Source organism: Syngnathoides biaculeatus, chromosome 9, assembly GCF_019802595.1.
Source record: "Syngnathoides biaculeatus isolate LvHL_M chromosome 9, ASM1980259v1, whole genome shotgun sequence".
NCBI classification, from domain to species: Eukaryota; Metazoa; Chordata; class Actinopteri; order Syngnathiformes; family Syngnathidae; genus Syngnathoides; species Syngnathoides biaculeatus.
This window is the reverse complement of record NC_084648.1, coordinates 18006171-18025616: the sequence shown is the minus strand read 5'-3', so window position 1 is coordinate 18025616 and position 19446 is coordinate 18006171. Positions and strand designations below refer to the sequence as shown.

General features: G+C 44.8%; 1 protein-coding gene across 1 annotated transcript in view; it reads right to left on the bottom strand.

The window, feature by feature from the left end:
- Positions 1–875: 875 nt before the first annotated feature.
- usp43a (ubiquitin specific peptidase 43a) overlaps positions 876–19446 on the bottom strand; it is a 90419-nt gene continuing 71848 nt past the window's right edge. Inside the window, exons 13-16 of the mRNA XM_061829273.1 lie at positions 18936–19185; positions 16689–16847; positions 8803–8964; positions 876–7869 (exon numbers count right to left, since the gene is read on the bottom strand). Of these exons, the coding sequence (XP_061685257.1) occupies positions 6842–7869; positions 8803–8964; positions 16689–16847; positions 18936–19185 (1599 nt within the window). The 3' untranslated portion in view covers positions 876–6841. The remainder of the gene's footprint in view (positions 7870–8802; positions 8965–16688; positions 16848–18935; positions 19186–19446) is intronic.

Below are 19446 nucleotides of genomic sequence, written 5' to 3'. Positions count from 1 at the left end.
CCGGGTTAAATCCCGGACCCGCCTGTGTGTGGAGTTTGCATGTCCCCCCCGTGCCTGCGTGGGTTTCCTCCGGGCGCTCCACAAAAACGCGCAACATTTAATTGGACACTCTAAAATTGTCCGTAGGTGTGATTGTGAGTGCGACTGTTGTCTATCTCCACGTGCCCCGCGATTGGCTGGCGACCAGTTCAGGGTGTACCCCGCCTCCTGCCCGTGGACAACTGGGATGGGCTCCAGCACGCCCCCCACCCTCATGGGGATAAGCAGCAAAGAAAATGGATGGATGGTTCAATGGACTTGAAATGAAGTGCACATGTCCACTTGAAAACTTCATCCATCCATCCACCCATTTTCTCATCTGCTTATCCTCACTAGGGTCTCGGCGCACGTGCAATTAGTTTTATGAAGTGCAATCGCGTTCCACTTCTCATACTTGCCCAGAAATGAAGACATCTTCCAACTCTTTTTGAGAGAATTGTAGAACTGGAGATGGAGATCCAAATAAATCCATCCATGCATTTTCTTTAGCCGCTTATCCTCACGATGGTCGCGGGGAGTGCTGCAGCCTATCCCAGCTATCAACGGGCAGGAGCCGGGGCACACCCTGAACTGGTCGCCAGCCAATCGCGGGGCACATCGAGACAAACAGTCACACCTTGGGGCAATTTAGAGTGCCCGATTGATGTTGCACGTTTTTGGGATGTGGGAGGAAACCGGAGTGCCCACCCGGAAAAAAAACACGCAGCCACGGTGAAAACACGCAAACTCCACACAGGGGGGTCCGGGATCGAACCCGGGACCTCAGAACTGTGAGTGCCACCCACTTGAAAACATCTCAAGGAAATTAAAATCGTTAAATTTGATATAAAGCGGACTTTTGGGCGAACTCAACAACTTTTACAAAGGAGTCGGCCCGATTGCAAATGCGGGTTTTTGGCCTTGTACCGAAGGCCGCAACATACTGGCCAGAACGCCGTTCTATTGGACGCAGACACACCGTCAGAATAAAAGAACAAAAAGAAGCAGTATATATATCTATATATATATGTAATTCATATTAGTGGAAAAATAAAGTTATACAGTACAACAATGTGATCCTCACACAGTCAAGGACAAATCTAAGATCTGTACAGGCTCGAGAGTTTCGCACTTTCATTTACATTGAATCGCGTCTCTCCCACACAAAGTACAGCAAATCTGAATAACCCCAAAAAATGTCATGATAATATCAACAAAACAAAAACAAAAAAAACTTGCAAATTAAATGTTTGTGTTACAAAACAAGTGCGCAGCTTGGACGCGGGGAACTTTGCTGCGCTCGTTTCACTTACGTCAATGAAGACCTTCAATTGAGTTGCAAAATGTCACCAATTTTCAAACTTTCCATGAGAATTATTAAGACCCAATAGGAATCAGAGATGAATGAGAAATTAATACAATTACAGGAGAAGAATGACAAATTTATACTATTACAGGCTGTCTCTTAATTGCAATCTTATACAGTATATATGGTGTTCCCCCGCTATGTTACGGTTCACCAATTGCAGATTCAGTGGATTGTGATTATTGTCATATTCACATTACACATAATTCACTATATTGCAGGGTTTTGAATGTATGCTGTCATTTTTTTTGTGGTTAAATTAACATTTCCCTGCCTAAAACATCAAAACTGTAAAGAGAAAAAGAAAATTAATTGAAAAAAAAACCTCATGAAAACATATTGCAGAAAATGAAAGGTACATACTGTACAGTACCGCTGTGAATCAACTTATGTTTTAAAAAAAATGTGTTTGGGTTTAGAAATGGTTTATAAGCATATGGTAAAGCATAACAGGAACGTGGGAAACATTGATAAATTAGAGGAGTCATACCAAAAAAAAAAAACAAGTGGTCGCTACTTTGCAGATTTCACCCACTGCGTGGGTGGTTGGGAACGTAACAGAGACGAAGAATTTATGCAGTTGGAGAAACTATATTTTGGCATAATCCTGACACATTAAAAAAAAAACATTCAGGTACAGTGGCATCTTGATTTACGGGTGGCATAACTTAAGAGTCAGAATCAGAATCAGCTTTACTGGTCAAGTGTGTAAAAACACACAAGGAATTTTATTGTATTCATTTTTTTCGTAAAAAACTATTGCTTGGATGATTTTTTTTTCTCAATGTGATACTTTTTCCAATTTACAGGAACTCATAATTTCCATGGAAAGTTTCCAATTTGGAATGGAGCCCACCTTTGCTAATCGAGCGTTTCCTTATTCGGGTCGAGCTCAGCTGACTTTGGACGAGAGGCGGTGTACACCAGGGGCTGCTTGCCAGCCCACTGCGCGAATGGACAAACAAGCGTTCACACCGAAGAGCAATTGAGTCTAAAATAAAACAAATGCATGTTTTTGGGAATGTGGGAGGAAGCCAGAGAACTTGGAGAAATCTCAGCCAAGCACCGCGAAAGTCCACACAGGAAAGCCGGAACCCGGATTCAAAGTCCCAACATCAGTACTGCATTACACAATTTCCAGATCTCATGAAAACACTTAAAAACTTTCTACTCAATGTTCCTTTTTCAGTGGTGCCTTCAGGTACACGTTTATCTCATTCACTTTCATCCTTCTCACAAAATTCAACAAAACAGTTTGAAAAGTATTATTATTATTTTTTTGAGCGGGGGAGCACTTCATATTGTACTTCATAGCAATATTAATAAAGCAGTTTTTGCCACATTTTTTTCCTTCCTTTTAGTGGACATTGGGCTGTTCCTTCTGGTATGCATGTCTTGGCCACCCGGGGGCAGTATAAGACAAATGGATGGATGTAAATGGACCCGCTCCTCAGTAAGCTGACGATGCTCGATGCTAAGCGTTTTTTGCATTGTTTGATAGCATTAAGCTAACGCAAAGTTATGTGGTTGTTTTAAATGTAATATATACATATGTATAAATAATAATAAAATAAATATATGTATTTGACTGTTTTATAATTAGTTTGACTGTAAACCTCAAGTTAAGCACCTACGTCATAAAATCACGTGACTTTTCTTTACGTTGCTATATTGCTGGTCAAGCTAAGGACTGCGCAATGCTAAGTCGGTTGGAGATGACATGGAAATACATCTTGTAGCACGACGCCCAGTGTCTCGTCCGATACCGTCAGACATTTAGAAGGTGAAAATAAACGAAGGTACGTGGAAAAATTTGATGAACTGGGCACAGAGGACCCGTATTTAATGCTGAAATTGATGTTTTCGCCGATAAGAAATTGGACTGTTAATTTGCTTCCGCTCGTCTTGGACAACTGGAGTAAGTTGTCGAGATTTACACGGAAAAGTTTGAAAGCGTAGAAAAGTCTGGACTTTGTTGCTGGATCTGTTCTCATCTGGAATAAATCCCACAGAGTGACGGTTTTGTCGGCTCGTGAACGCGGTGACACGCTAACCTTTTCCGGAATCCATCGATCTTTTCAGCTCGTATTCAATACAAACACTAATATCTAAATAAATGACCCCTGGTTTTACACAAACTCGCATTCATTAACTATGGTTGAAAAAAAAAAAAAAAAAAAAGTACGGGGAGTCTGGTCATTCGTACACGGAAGCGTATTGCGGACACACACACCTCTCTGTGACAGATGTTTTTTTTTTTTTTTTAAATATCGATATTTTCTGGTCTTTTCAGCTGGTATTCCTGAGTATGATCTCGTTGAAGATCTGTCTCGTCTGTTGTGACAACAGGTCTCAAGTATTGTAAATATTCTCCTCCGGTTCAACGTCTCCCACAATGTCGAGCAGCTCTGTTTGACCGGCAACGTGAAAATGGTGGCGTCACGTGCACAAGCTCTATAGTCAATTTAAAGACCCCCCCCCCTTTTTTTTATATATATATATTTGTCTATTATCTACCAAACTGCTGCTTGTTGTTTAGTGAGTTGACGTCACTCCCAACATAACGAAACTACTTTTTCAAGTTTTTGCTTGCAAGTCAAAGCAAAACAATCGTCCAAACAACCGCTCCTATCTCGAAAAATGTCGCGCCATTTGCACCTCAAGGCACCACTGCACACTCTTAAATACACGTCATCCACTTTGTGCTCAGATTTCAACTTAGACAAAAATAAAATGCGAGAGTTCGCATAAAGAACGCCAGATGAGTAGGGGCACCTACAAAAAATATTAGAGACATTTTCGTGCTTCAGCTGATGTTGATCGGAAGAAGAAAAAAAAGGCTGCGTTCGAAGGCTGAATGCTGGTTTTTGTCCTTCTTTTCACTTGGTGTCAGTACAGTGAAGGACAATCCAGTAATCATTAAGCAAAGTCACTTGCCTCTCACTGATTCATTCATTCATTCATTCATCCATTTATTCATTTTGCGTTCTGCTCGCCCTCACTAGCTTCATGCAAGATTAAAAAAAAAAAAAAAAAAAAGAGAGAAAGACGCTTTCGTGGCCGATTTAAAAGCTGTTATGATACAATACTGTTAAGAGAAGTTAATAGTGTTTGTCCTCATTTGGATTGCGGGTCAGAGTTAGCATAACCCGGCTGGCTTTATGCGAGAGGCGGGGGCGCACCAAGGACAGGTTGCCAGCCCATTGCTAATACAAGTATGCACAGCCACATTATTCACACCGGTGGACAATTTAGTGTTGTCAGTGTATTAAATGTAGGAGGAAGATGAAGTCCCCAAAGGTGTGGATTCAATCCCCAAACATCACAGCTGTTAGGCAGACGGACGGGCTTACCACGTCTAGTCTACCGTGCGGCACCCGACACATTTAGCAAATAAATCACTCCGGCGAAGTGACGTCGATGGTGGGGAAGTTGATAAAAGTTGGACTTCAATGAGTCACAGATGGAAAAACACGGCCACGCCGCGCTCGTTAGTTTGAAGGTGAGCGAGCAAAAACGGGGAATTATTTGCAAATCTTTTTACATTTGAGGTACACGTGCGCCGGAGACAGCTGTCAAATTAGCGGTTCTAAGAAGGGGAACTCGAGCGATCTGGAACTCGGCTTCCGCAGGCCTTAATTGATTCTGTGAGCTTTTCATCAGAGACGATCGTTTGACAAACTAATGCTTTGCTTTCATCGCGGGGAAAATATCCGCCATCTTGAGCAATGAGTCACCTTCTGATGTGACAAATTAGTCAAAATTAAAAGATGTTCCGCACAGCATGAAGAAAGATTCAGTGACATGCAATTACTTTGCTAACATTAGCCGTATTAGCTCGCCAGTCTCTAGCTTGCCTTTGCTACGCTAAATTGTTTTTAGAGTTTATATTATTGGTGAAATTGTCTTTTTTTGTACCTTGGCATCCATCCATCCATCAATCAATCAATCCATGCATCCATTTCCTTAGCCACTTATCCTCACAAGGGTCGCGGGGAGTGCCGGAGCCTATCCCAGCTGTCAACGGGCAGGAGGCCGGGTCCACCCAGAACAGGTCGCTAGCCAATCGAAGGGAGCATAGCGACAAACAGCCGCACTCACGATCACACCTAGGAGCAATTTAGAGTGTCCAGTTAATGTTGGATGTTTGTGGGATGTCGGAGGAAACCGGAGTGCCCACCCGGAGGAAACCCACGTAGGCACGGGGAGAACATGCAAACTCCATACAGGCGAGTCTGGGATCGAACTCGGAACTGTGAGGCCAACGCTTTCCAGATGATCCGCCGTCCCGCCTGTACCTCGGCACATTAACCCATTCGTGGGCAGTGTCCCATTTTTGGGAAATCATGATTTTCAAGCATTATATCCCTCAGTATATCGAAATATTTAAGTGTTTTAATCTGATTCTGATTCTGGTTTATGGGACAATCTACTAAAAAAAAACAAGTTCCCTCTCACGGGCAGCGTCCCATTTTCGGGACGAGATTATAAATTAGTAAAGTTATCATATAACTTAACCATAAACGAAAAAGAAGCGTTATTTCCTTGATTGTGGCCCGTTAGGAGACTTTTATCTCAATAAGGCAAAAAAATTGCCACCCTGCCCATGAATGGGTAAAGGAAAATTGACATTATAATGCCCACGAAGAGTAAAAATGACAAGCATCTGCCTCGCTTACGCTGTCATCTCAAAGGGGAAAATTTCAGCAAACACAGGACACAGACGAGCTAGTAAAACACCCAAGAACATGTTTAAAATGTGTGTGCGCAGTGGGGGGAATGCATAATGTCTTTTAAAATATTGCTTGCCGTTGGCACCGTTTACCTCTGAAACATTTTTTTACTCCCATTATTAATTTTTGGAGGTTCCACTGCATAAAGTGCGGTGGAATAAACAGAAGGCATGAAGTGTCATTGTTATGATGTGGACAAAAAGTATGACAATTAGGGAGTAAGAAAGACATTAACCCACTGACAATTGTTAAAAATGAAGGGGTAAAAAAAAAAAAAATGAATGCGACGAAATGTCGTCACTGCTTGAGAATGAAAGCGTTTGACGAATTAACGAGGAGTCGAAGTCCAATTCCGGCGGTCAATTAGCAGCATTAAAGTCGTTTTACATTCGCGTCATCAAACACAATCAGGGTGTCGTGACTGGTCGAAAACCCCACCGATTCTGGACTCTGGATGAAGTGGACTCAAATAATAATAATAATAATAATAATAAGACACAGAAGTGTTAAGTAGGTGGATCTGCTATCAGTGTGGTGTGCTTCCAGTTCGCAAAACGCATCACAACAGATTCTCTCAACTGCATAGAAGTTGCTCAGGCACTTTTTGAGTAGGCCAAAGAGGTCACATTATGTAAGAGTAGAAGCTCCGTGTGGTCCGTTTAAGTCCATAATTGTGCTCTATTGCTTTGACTTAAACGAACCGAGGTCCTTCAAGGCGTCTTCGTCAGAAGCTGGACTCCGGAACGTTCTTTTTGCGTCCCAAAGACGTGGTGCTGTAGCGAGGCCTCGGCAGGCTCCCGTAAGACGCCTTGGGGTCGGCGGGGCTGCGGATCTGCGCCGAGGGCGCCGATGTGCCGTTGCGATGCAGTGACGCCGTCCTACGGGCGCTCTGTTCCGTCTTGGTGGGGAGGCTGGACGAGCTCTGCGAGCGCTTGATGTCGAACGGGTTCCGGCCCGCTTTCCCGTTTGACAGTTCTTCGCCGTGAGACTTTCTCCGCTCGCCTCCGGCCGCTCCGTTAGCCAACCACGGCTCGGACCTTCTGCCGACGTCCTCGGACCTCCTGGAGTCCTTGTCCCTCCTCAGGAAGTTCCCTTTAAGGAAAGAAAGCAGTCGCTCACGGCTCTTGGTCTTCACACTGCCTTCGTTTGCGCTACGACGTTCCCCGTCCGTTCGGTCGTCTTTTTGTCTTCTGAGAGTGCCGCCGAGAATGCTGAAGGTGCTGGAGCTGCTTTGAACACCAGAACTGGATGGTTGCTTCACCTCCTGGTTGGCTTTGGAGGAGCTCTGCCTATTGGAGTCTTTTCTCCGGGAAAGAGTGTTACTACTGCCTTCCTCTCTTGGCGAGCTCTCTCTCCGGCGCCTTAAGCTGGATGTTTGATCCGATGGCCTCCTCTGGCCCTCCGGCACTTGTTTGGATTCATCTCCTGCTTTACCCACGCAACTGATCCTTCCTGCACTAGAGGATCTGACCGCTCGGCCACCTTTGGCTTCCTTGACGCTTCGAGGTTCGTTCATTAATGACTCTATCGGATCCTTGGTGCAGCGAGGCCGTCGACCGGACTCCAAATACTGAACCAGCTCTACCGGGGCTTGGTCTCGAACGTCTGGAGGCGACGGCTCGGGTTTTCGTCGGTCTCTGGAACCGAGCGACCACCGCAGCGGTAGTACCTTGTCCTTGGTCTTGGTGGGTGCCCTCATGCTCACACTTCGCCCTTGCAGACCCCTCACGAAAGTCCTGCTCTCAAAGACCCCTTAACAGTGACAGAAATGAGAATAATTCAGTACAAGCACCAATTCAAGACTTCGCCGAAATACAGTTCACTGTACCTTGAATTACAAGTCCCCCAATTTACAAGTTTTCCCTTAATAACGATGTCACTTGGTCGATTTTTTTTTTTCTTTTGAGTGTGAGCCAAAATTTTTTGCTACGAGTGGCTTTGCGCTAGTTGTAGGTGCAGTTCTATGCCCTAGAGCTGTTAGCAGTAGTGGTGGGTGTAACTGGAAATCTGGTCCTCGTATTTGTGCACGAGGGCTCGCAGCACTGGATGAGTTATTAAGTTGTTGAACAGATATGTCGAAAAAAACCCACCAGGATTGTTTGGTTACAAACAACGCTGGATGGTTATTTTTCGAGCTCAGAGACGCCAGAAGGACTGGAAGCTGAGCGGCGAGCCGCGATTCGGTAGTGGAAACTGTGGTCCAGTGGAATGTACAGTCAGTCCAAGTCTTATCTTTAAAATCCACCACAATGGATTTTAACAGAAACAAACATGTGCTTCAACTGCAGACTTTCCACTTTAACTGGACTTAGTTGTACCGTATGTTTCACCTCAAAACTTATGCTCGCGAAATTCTGGTCTTTTTGTGACTCCGAGAGCCAGAAGGCACAAGGATTCCTTTTTTCAATAGTCATAAATCAAACCGTCACTTTTCAAATTTTGGTTGCAAATCCCTGACAGGTATTACAGACTCTCGAATGTTCCTTTAACTATTTACAATGCACCACAAGTCCACCGCGGGGTTTAAAGTTTGTTGGGAAAGTGATGCTGTATGCAACACAGAGCGTCCCAGAGCACACCTAGTTAAAGATTTCAACACTGATCCGAAACTCAACCTAACGGGAGACACAAATCCCCCCACCTCGACTAAACACCTCCCCGCTAATTGACACCTGGAACTCTCACCTCCTTCCTCTTTAGAAGAGTTCTCCAGGAAAACGGGAGAGTCAGGGGACTCGGGGACAGAAGACGGGCAGTTGGTGGACGAGCGCGACACCAGGCTGCCTCGCTTGCTGTCTCCTGCCAGGCGGATCAACCAATGGTCTGACACCGAAGAACTCGTCGAGCCTGAGGGGGCGACAACAGGGCGGCGGGGGAGGAAAGTGTGACGCGATCCATTATGCAAAACACTCGCTGGAACATTCGGCACTTGAATCATCATTTGGGGAATTGAGGAGGGGCTTAAAGTATGCAAAAAATACGATATTTTTACTTGCTAATCTTTGTTTTTTGAACGCTTGATTTGTGAATGCTTAGAAAAACGAATGGTTGTTCGGTAGTTCTCTTTAAAAAGATCATTCAAAGTGATGGCGCATTTCTAGGAACAGACTTTATTCCATTAGTTGAGCAGCTTTGTCAGTGGCGACAGATTTGATGATAGACCGTGAAACATGATTTTGAAAAACACGCATATTGATGTGTCTGCCTTAACTCCGCGTGGGGCAGTTTTATACTCCAAAGTCTCCACTTTTCTCCAGGGGCATCAATTCGTGCTGAAAACAAAATAAAATGTGGATGGCGGGAAGAAGGAAGATACGCGTTGTTGTTTGCGGCCATGTCTTGTTCCAAGTCAGGGGTGCGTGCCAAATAGCCAATGTTCCTTCTAAAAAATTCAATGCAAATTCAAAGTATAACATCCGGCTATTCAGTTTGTGGCATTTTGCAATGTGATTCAATGAGTGAGGGATGACTGCTTGTTGCATCCGATGGCACAATTCACATACGTACTGTAAAAAATGAAAAGAATAAGCCACTGTTTTCTTTTAGGCAGCACAAGGAACTTTCTCTAACAACGACCGCTTCTACGCCACACTCTCTTTTTCCTAGTTTACCTTACACCCGACCCCCGTCCCCGCTCTTAAAAGATGTACACTCATAATCACAAATGTTACAGTACTTACGCAGCCCATCAATGTGTTTTATAATGACAGCGTCCACCACCGCTGCTTTAGTTAGCAACACAGTCTGGGCAACGAAGAGCAAAGACGAGCTAGACGTGCTGCTTATGTTTACTTTCTATATTAAGGGAGAAGGTTAAAAAAGAAAAGCGGGTGTTTTGAGATGCAATGACTGTCGAAGTATGTGAATAATTGAAAAAAAATTGGTTAAACTGGACGAGATTTTCTCGTTTCCGAGTGGGAAAGGTCTGGTCTGAAGCCAACGTACAAAGTGCAGGATGAGACGGTGTGTCATTTTTAAAATTCTACCATGGCACAGCCTGATCCAGGATGAAAGCACAGACAATACAGTGCACAAAAAGCTAATTCTGTATTTTAAATATAGGAGGCAACATAACATGAACCTTAAAACGGTTTGAGAGCATCATCTTCACCCCCCAGTTAGTTCGTGAGAGGCTGGCTGCTTGAAAAGTACATCTTGAGGTAATAAAGTCTGAGGACCCCGATCCCAAGTGATGTCTTCAATTTGAAGTGAACTAACTGAACTCTCCAGCATCGGGGCGTGGAAGAGTAGCCCGAGATTCGCTTCATCACATACATAATCAAATACATTATACCCCCCCCGTTGTTTCGGAGAAATGTGTGGCAAATACAATTGAAAATCAAAGATTGTCTGGAAAATAGAATCGTAACCAGTAGTAGCTGCTATTGTGTGCAGAGCATTGTGTGTTGCGTACGTCAAAAGGTCAAGAGTCACAATAACCCGAGTATTCATTCTTTGGGAATACTCAAAGCTTTTCCACCTGCTGTAATTACAAATGAATGTTTGCATCCAATTTGCATCCAGCGTCAATTTTAATTGAGTACTTTTTTGTTTTTTTTTCCTCCCCAGGATTTCACCACGCAGCCTTGTGGGATGCGTAGCTTGGATTCGCTTTGACGCACGAGAGGGGTACCCGTATCTTAGCAACTCACCGGAGGAAACTAGACAACTAGGGACTACTTCAAACACAGACATAGCAACTGACGTCCATACGTGCACTCTTAAGGGACGGCAGAGGAAAAGGCGTGTTGCAATTTTTGTGTTTCCCCCCTCGTTCAGTCGTTTTGAAATACCGGACTTTCGACCCCCCCTCCACGAAAATGCCGGGTGAGATCGCTACAAAGCAGTGAGGTCACAAAGCCGTGGCGGCGCCCCAAGCACTTAGCCGGAGGGTGTTTACATTTTTCAAGTGAAATCTTTTTTTTTTTTTTTGGATATCAATTGACAATGCAACATTACTGGTATATTAAAACTGACACTGAATTGAGTTTGAAACAAAACAAAAAGGAAATGTTCTACACAACTGCTGAGAAACGAGTCCAATTAACCGTTCAGTCCGAGCTGCATTCTCTTAAAGTGCATGGAATGTGTAATTTCTAACGCAAACTATCTTATCTAGACGAATATACTGTTCCATAAAATGCATATCCTGTTTGATAATTTTACCCAAAAATACAAGTGTTTATGACTTAAAGTCCGCGAACTTTGACCCTGTTTCTCTTGCCTGCAAAACAACTCATTTCGTGGGCGGACCTCTGATGTCACAAAATCTGGGATGGGCTGTTTTGGAACGACTTTTGTATTCGCGCCAAAGAAAAAAAAAAAAAAAACATTCGTTTCAAGAATCCCTCAGTGATTGTAAGCTAAAACCAACCCGTAAAAATGATTGATTATGATTGTTTTAATTTGACTTTATTATAATTAAAACTGTGCCAAACAAATATGAGCGTTCATCTGAGATGACACACTGTGACGACCCCGAACGGGACAAGCCGAAAGAAAGCAGCATTATATTATTCTAATTATCACTTATTTGTGAAAATGTACCAACTTAGTCGATGTTATCAGTTTGTGTGTGTTTTGGTGCAATAATGAGCATTTTCCACGCAAAGGAGTTGCCGCGGTTGCAGCGTACCAAATTGCTAAAGACACGGCGTTGACATGATTTCGAAACAAGACCGAAAACTTCGTATATACATTCAGGATATCGAAGCCTTTACTATTTATCTCTTTGTAACTAACTAACAAACCACACAAGAACTTCACAAACGTTTACCAGTCGATATTTCGATACACGAGGAATATCCTCCACGATGGGTCTGACTGCTGTGTCGGCATCTTCATCGCCAGCAAGCTACTTCGTCTGAATTCGAATGCGCGATCATTTGTTGCAAATAATCGGAAGCATAAAAACTGCATACTATGAGCAAAAAGGTGCATTGCGGTCCTTCCATCGCCTTTAAGGTTTCTGTGCAGAAATCACGAGGAGAGTAGAAATGTCATGGCGTCATTAAAAAAAAAATATATATATATATATCTGCCTTTCTTGCACCTCAAGGTGAATTCCGATTGTGCTGTAAGGAATGAGTCAGCATTGGCATTGTTAGCCAACCAGATGGAATTCAAAGTGGGAGTCCAAAGCTTCATTGTAAATTCATGCTGTCCATCCCTGCTCTTAGCAATTTTTGTTTGGGGTTGTTACCTCTGCACAAATAATACAGCTGCTCAAATCCGGGAGCCTCAAAGCCTCCTTGTGAATTCATCCCGTCAATTTAGCTCCCACTATTTATTTTCGGGGTTCGTATCGTCGCACAAACCCGGCTGCTGAAATCTATAACGCTGCTTCCTTACGACACAAATTACAGCCGCACCTCCAAAAAGATGCCACCTGTTTCCTCTTCTTGAAGAACAGCAATCGATTTTCCATCACGCTGGTCCTGATTGAGGGTCAGGGGTGAGTTGCAGCCCAGCCGAATTTGGGGCAAGGGGCAAGGGGCAAGGTACACCCGACTGATTGTCAGCCGATTACATAACAGCCAAACAACCAGTCGCCGTCAACTGGCTTTAACAACTGCAGTGAAGAAAAGAAGTATTTGAACACCCTGCTATATTGCAAGTTCTCCCACTTAAAAAAATCATAGAGGGGTCTGAAATTTTCATCGTAGGTGCATGTCTACTGTCAGAGCGAGAATCTAAAGAGAAAAATCCAAGAAATCACAATGTATGATTTTTTTTAACAATTTATTTGTCTGATACAGCTGCAAATAAGTATTTGAACACCTGTCCATCAGCTACAATTCTGACCCTCAAAGACCTGTTAGTCCGCCTTTAAAGGTCCACGTTCAAGTCCTGAATCAGATGCACCCACGTGAGGCGGTTGGTCGGATAAAGACACCCGTCCACCCCACACAATCAGTAAGACTCAAACTCGTAACGTGGCCAAGACCAAAGATCTGTCCAAAGACACCAGGACAAAATTGTCATGGGAGAAGGTTTTGTGGTCAGATGAGACCAAAATGGAACTTTTTGGTCATAATTCCACTAACCGTGTTTGGAGGAAGACAAATGATGAGTTCCATCCCAAGAACACCGTCCCTACTGCGAAACATGGGGGTGGTAGCATCATGCATCTTGTTTTTCTGCACATGGGACACGACGACCACACCGTGGCCTAGCCAGTCTTCGGACCTAAACCCAATAGAAAATCTTTGGAGGGAGCTGAAACTTCGTGTTTCTCAGCGACATCCCAGAAATCTGTCTGATCTAGAGAAGATCTGTGTGGAGGAGTGGGCCAAAATCCAAACTCCTGCAGTGTGTGCAAACCTGGTGAACAACTACAGGAAACGTTTGACCTCTGTAATTGCAAACAAAGGCTACTGTACCAAATATGAACATTGGTTTTCTCAGGTGTTCAAATACTTATTTGCAGCTGTATCACACAAACAAATGGTTAAAAAATCCTACAATGTGATTTCTGGATTTTTCTTTTTAGATTATTTCTCTGACAGAGGACATGCACCTCCGGTGAACATTTCAGCCCCCTCCATGATTTTTAGGTGGGAGAACTTGCAATATCGCAGGGTGTTCAAATACTTCTTTTCTTCACTGTTTCGACAATTTCGAGTCTTCGATGACTTTACTGTGCATGTTTTAAAAAGTGTCAGGAAGCTGGAGTAGCCGCTGAAAACAAAACCTGCGCAGGCAAGGTTAGAAGATGCCAACGCCATCCTCGGAAGGCCACAGCTAAGACTCGAATCCCAACGCTCAGAACCGAGAGGCAATGTGTTTATCACTACACCACCCTGCTGGCACAGAAAAAAAACAGTGCGCAAAATTACCCATAATGACTGTAATTAACAGTCGTAGAAGTGTACATTCGGAATGCTACTATTGTATTAACCACAACACGCTGGGGCACAGTGCAGATAAGGTTTCTCGAAAGCTGGACTTCTGAAAAGTGCTGCTATCTGCAGCATGGAGATATAAAACATGACTTCGATGGGTTGCTTTGGTCGCATAAACACCCGTCCATCCGTTTTCTTAGCCGCTTATCCTCACAAGGGTCGCAGGAAGTGCTGGAGCCTATCCCAGCTGTCAACAGGCAGGAAGCAGGGTACTCCCTGAACTGGTCGCCAGCCAATTGCAGGGCACACAGAGAATGTTGCACTCACAATCGCACCTAGGTGCAATTTATCCACCCATCAATGATCTTTTGCCACTTATCCTCACAAGGGTCGCGGGGAGCGCTGGAACCTATCCCAGCTGACAACAGGCAGGAAGCAGGGTACTCCCTGAACTGGTCGCCAGCCAATCGCAGGGCACACAGAGAATGTTGCACTCACAATCGCACCTAGGTGCAATTTATCCACCCATCAATGATCTTTTGCCACTTATCCTCACAAGGGTCGCGGGGAGCGCTGGAACCTATCCCAGCTGACAACAGGCAGGAAGCAGGGTACTCCCTGAACTGGTCGCCAGCCAATCGCAGGGCACATCGAGACAAACAGCCGCACTCGCAGTCACACCTATGGGCAATTTAGAGCGTTCAATTAATGTTGCATGTTTTTGGGATGTGGGAGGAAACCGGAGTGCGCGTAGGAAACCCACGCAGGCACGGGGGAGAACATGCAAACGCCACACAGGCGGGGTCCGGGATTGAACCCGGGACCTCAGAACTGTGAGGCCAACGCTTTCCAGCTGATCCACCGCGCCGCCTTGCATAAACAAAAAAAAAAAAAAAGGCTTTTGATAGCACGTTTCTATAGTTAGCGTGATGACAAAGTTGGCTCCGTGGAGGAAAACCACAAGCAGAGTGTGTCAAGTCATTTGTTGCACTGGATAATTAACCCTGAAATCGACGTACTCCCAACTGCAGCCCCGAGGCAGGAGCTCGCACTGCTTTTTTTTTTGGACTGTGGTCTGGAGCCTCGAGCTTGAACCCGCTAATACCCGGCAGGCGCTTAATTGCAACTGAATTGCGACTGCAAAACAAAAAACTTGGAACAGCAACCAAAGACGACAGCGCTAACTTGGGATGCACCGAAACCACTTTCTTTTCCAGGCTGAGTACAAGTACTTATATTTTGGGTACTCGCTAACAGCAGGTACTCGTACCTGATAATGGCATCACAGGCGTGACAGAAAAGATCCCGATTCTGATTCAGTGCATCCAATGTCAGATACCGATATCAGTTTCGGCGCGTATCTAAAGCTAACATAAGTGTAAAACAGTTTTCGTACGAGTAATTTCCGAATTGCCCTCAAGCGGAGAGTAAACAGATTTTCTTCCTTCCTCTTTCTTGAATCACTAAATATTTCACAAACTGTTATCGTCGATAGTACAACGGTGATTTTTGCTCAGTGGTTAAGATATTGTCAGCTCAAGCAATATTTCTGAGTTCTATTTGCATACATTATAGCCAGTTGCAAAAATAACCCTGACATTCTACATTCATTTCCATTCATCCGTCCATTATCTGAGCCGCTTATCCTCACCAGGGTCGCGGGAGAGCTGAAGCCTATCCCAGCTATCTTCGGGCAGAAGGCGGGCTACACGCTGAACTGGTTGTTAGCCAATCGCATGGCACACACAACCACTCGCGCTCAACTGGTCCTCAGAACTGTGAGGCAGACACTAACTAGACATCCAATGACATTACTCCCCCCCCCCCCCCCCCAAAAAAGGTGTAAAGTCTAGTTTGTACTCAGTCTAGTGAATGGAGGATTACAAATGCAACACATCGTAAATTGGCTAAAACTAGCCTGTCAATCAATACCTTCAACATTTGTTTCAACTACTACCGTAATTCCCGGCCTACAGAGCGCACCTGGCTATAAGCCACACCCAGTAAAGGAAATACCATTTGGTACATACGTAGGCCGGAGCCGTGTAAAAGCCGCAAGTGCCCACATTGAAATTGACATTGAAACACGAGATATTTACAAAGAAAAATGGTACACATAGAGTTTAATGCTCGGGCCGCCACGCTAACGCTAGCGCAACCACGTTAACACTAATGCTAGCGTGGCTGCGCTAACAGGGCCGGACCGGTAAAAGTAACTTCCTCGGCACATATATTCAGTCTCACTCTTACCTTTTCCGCTCAAGTAGAGTTCAACGCTAGGGCCGCCACGCTAATGCTAACGCTAGCGCAACCACGTTAACACTAATGCTAGCGTGGCTGCGCTAACAGGGCCAGTTAAAAAAAGACATCCTGGTAAAAATCACCGAGACATGGCAGTAACATGCTAGCGCGGCGCTAACAGGGCCGGACCGGTAAAAGTCACTTCCTCGGCACATATATTCAGTCTCACTCTTACCTTTTCTGCTCAAGTGCCCCCTCGCGGCCGTTAGAAAAAAAAACGCACAAATTAGCCGCATCAACCGCAGGGTTGAAAGCGTGTGGAAAAAAGTTGCGGCTTACAGGCCGGAAATTACAATACTTTTCTCATTTGTTGTAACCATTTTTCATTCACCGTCCCAAATTTGAGAAACACTTCATCAACCGGACTTCTTTCATACTCTTGAATATTTTGCATGACGATGGTAAGTAATGAATGGGACGGCATACCTCTGAAGGAGCTGCTGGCCGACCACGGAGGAATGACGTTTCGCCTTTGGTAGAAGAGAATGTAGGCTCCTTTGGTGCAGATTTCCTCCTCCGGGACCAGGTCCACACTGCTGTCATCGTAGCTGTACCACACACCGTCCACAGAGTTCCGGCAGTAGGCTGGTGAGGAATACGAATCTGCTTGAGCTACCTGGACGTCACCGCAAAGTCATTTTCGATAGCGCTTGTCCGTCCGCAACAAGGTCGCGGGTGAGCAGGAGGTGACTTTGCACCAGAAGCGGGCAACACCCCGGACTGGCAGCCAGCTAATCCCAGGGCAAATATTGAAACCCATCCACAGACACATTCATACCCATGGACAATTTAGTCTTCAGTTCGTCTAACCTGCTTTTGGACTATGGGAGGAAGAGGAGTACTGGGGAGGACCTGCATCGAAGCATTGACCTCAAAACCGTGCGGCAGACGCTCTGCCATCATAAAGGCACTGGGTCGCGAAAGAAATAAGCTTTGAAGAACAAATTTAGCCAGATCGCGTTCTCGTTGAAATGTGCCGTTAAGCTGTTCTCAGTTATAAAAAAAAAAAAAAAAAAAGTACATTCAAAATATCCCTTTTTCAACACAATTGCGCATTATGTAAAATCATTCACCTCAGAATATAAGCACACGTCTAGACTTCAAAACGGCTAATAAAGGACGCGTGCGCCCGCTGAATTCAAGCAATCGATTCCACGAGCCGGTTGGATTTGAATTCATTGCACGTCAGGAAGAACCATCATGAAACTTGGCCGCGATGCGTCCTTAAGAGTTGACGGTCCGGTTCATGTCAACACGGCACTGAAGAAACGACAGGAAGCAGAACTGGAGGTGCCGGAAATGAAGATGTTGAGGTTCTCGCTCGGAGTGAGCAGGTTGGATAGGATTAGAAACGAGCTCATTAGAGGGACGGCCAAAGTTGGATGTTTTGTTGACGAGGTTCGAGAGAGCAGACTTCGATGGTTTGGACATGTGCAGAGGCGCGACAGCGAGTAGATTGGTAGAAGGGTGCTGAGGATGGAGCTGGCAGGCAAAAGAGCGAGAGAGCGGTCGATGGATGTGGTGAGGAAGGACACGAGGACTGTTGGGGTTAGAGAGGAGGAAGATGACACGCGGTGGCGACCCCTAACGGGACAAGCCGAAAAGAAAAGAAGCAGAAGAAGAAGTGCGGTTCATGTCAGTGCTCAAATAACTGCTGTTCTTGATAAACATCTAAAATTAAATTGTGACAAATTACATGGATTCCACTTTTGGAAAATAATTTCCTGTTTTAACTTGTCTTCTTGGCTACTGGCTTTCTTATTAATAGCAGTTTGTCATGTGGAGCTCCAGAGCTTGAAAGATGCTGTTGGGCAACTGTTGCTTAAGAAAGCTGGTCTTGGTTGCAGTGTGCTAGCCAATTCCTGAATGTTGCTAAGGTACCTTTCATTTCAAATATCCAGTGGAAAAAGGTTGGACACGCCCAAGTTGAAAGCAATCCTGAATGAACGTGATGTCCTGGCAGGTCTTCCAGTTTGCATCCCACAGCAACAGTTTTTTTTTTTTTTGAAAGCGTTCTCAATGAGCTCATCCTGGCTCACGCCGGACCTAAATGTAGCGTTTGTTCACATGGACCACAATAGTTGAATGGCTCAGTTACAGCACCTTGTGGGAATTAGTGCGAGGACTCTGAACTGGTGTAGCTCCCGTCTGCCTCACAGAATTCTGTGTGGAAGCCTTGGTAGCTTCAAGTTCCGCTCTGCTCAGCTATCTTATGGGGTTCCACAGGGTTCAACTTTAGGGCCACAGCTTTTCTTTTTGTATTTGATGCCCCAGGTTACCGTCATGAAGTAACTTTTCTATGTCTGAAGGTGAACGCCAGATGGCTTTGAACCTCTTACTGTACATTGCAATAAAACAAATACCAAAGTGATATTCTCACTGGCCCTGATCAAAAATTTATAGTATTTTTCTGGGGCAAACAATGTTCAACAACTTCCTAACGAGCAGGACACAGCAGGTGAGGCTGGGGGACACCACCTCAAACCACATGCACCATTAGCACTGGGACACCCCAAGGTTGCGTCCTCTACCCACTGCTATTCTCTCTTTACACAAACGACTATTCCTTGTATGTTTCTTCCATACTTGCCGAATAAAGTTGATTCTGAAAAAACTGCTATCATCAAGTAGCTAGTTTGGGGTGCTGTGTTTAGCATTAAGCAAGCTACATACCAGTGTAGTGTCCCCCGTGCATTCCTCCATGATGATTGCACACACCATAGAGGTCGTACAGGTAGTCGTGAGGGAGGGTCATGTCTGCAGGTACACGGTGTTGGCCCGAGGACTTGGGCCAGGCCGTGGGCCACGGCCCGCTATTCAGGTTACGCATACTCTGGCTCCTCTTAACGACATGCGGGGCCATGTCCAAGGCAGTCAGCGGGAAATGCACCAACGTTGAAAGCTTGTTCCTGCGCTCGCCGACCTGTTGGCAAAAAAAAAAAAACATTTACTACCTTATTAAGCCACCCGACAATCACGGCATAAAGTTCTGCAGTAGTGCAAATGCCAGTCACAATAATAAACATTCTGATATGACCACCTCTCCGACTGAGGCTTCATTTTCATGGAAAAGCTCTTTTTGATATACTGTAGCCCTTCCGCACTGTATCACGTTGTTTTGTGAAGCTCTTTAACAACAGTTCATTATTATTCTTGATTTTTACTTCGCTAGACCACTTTTTAC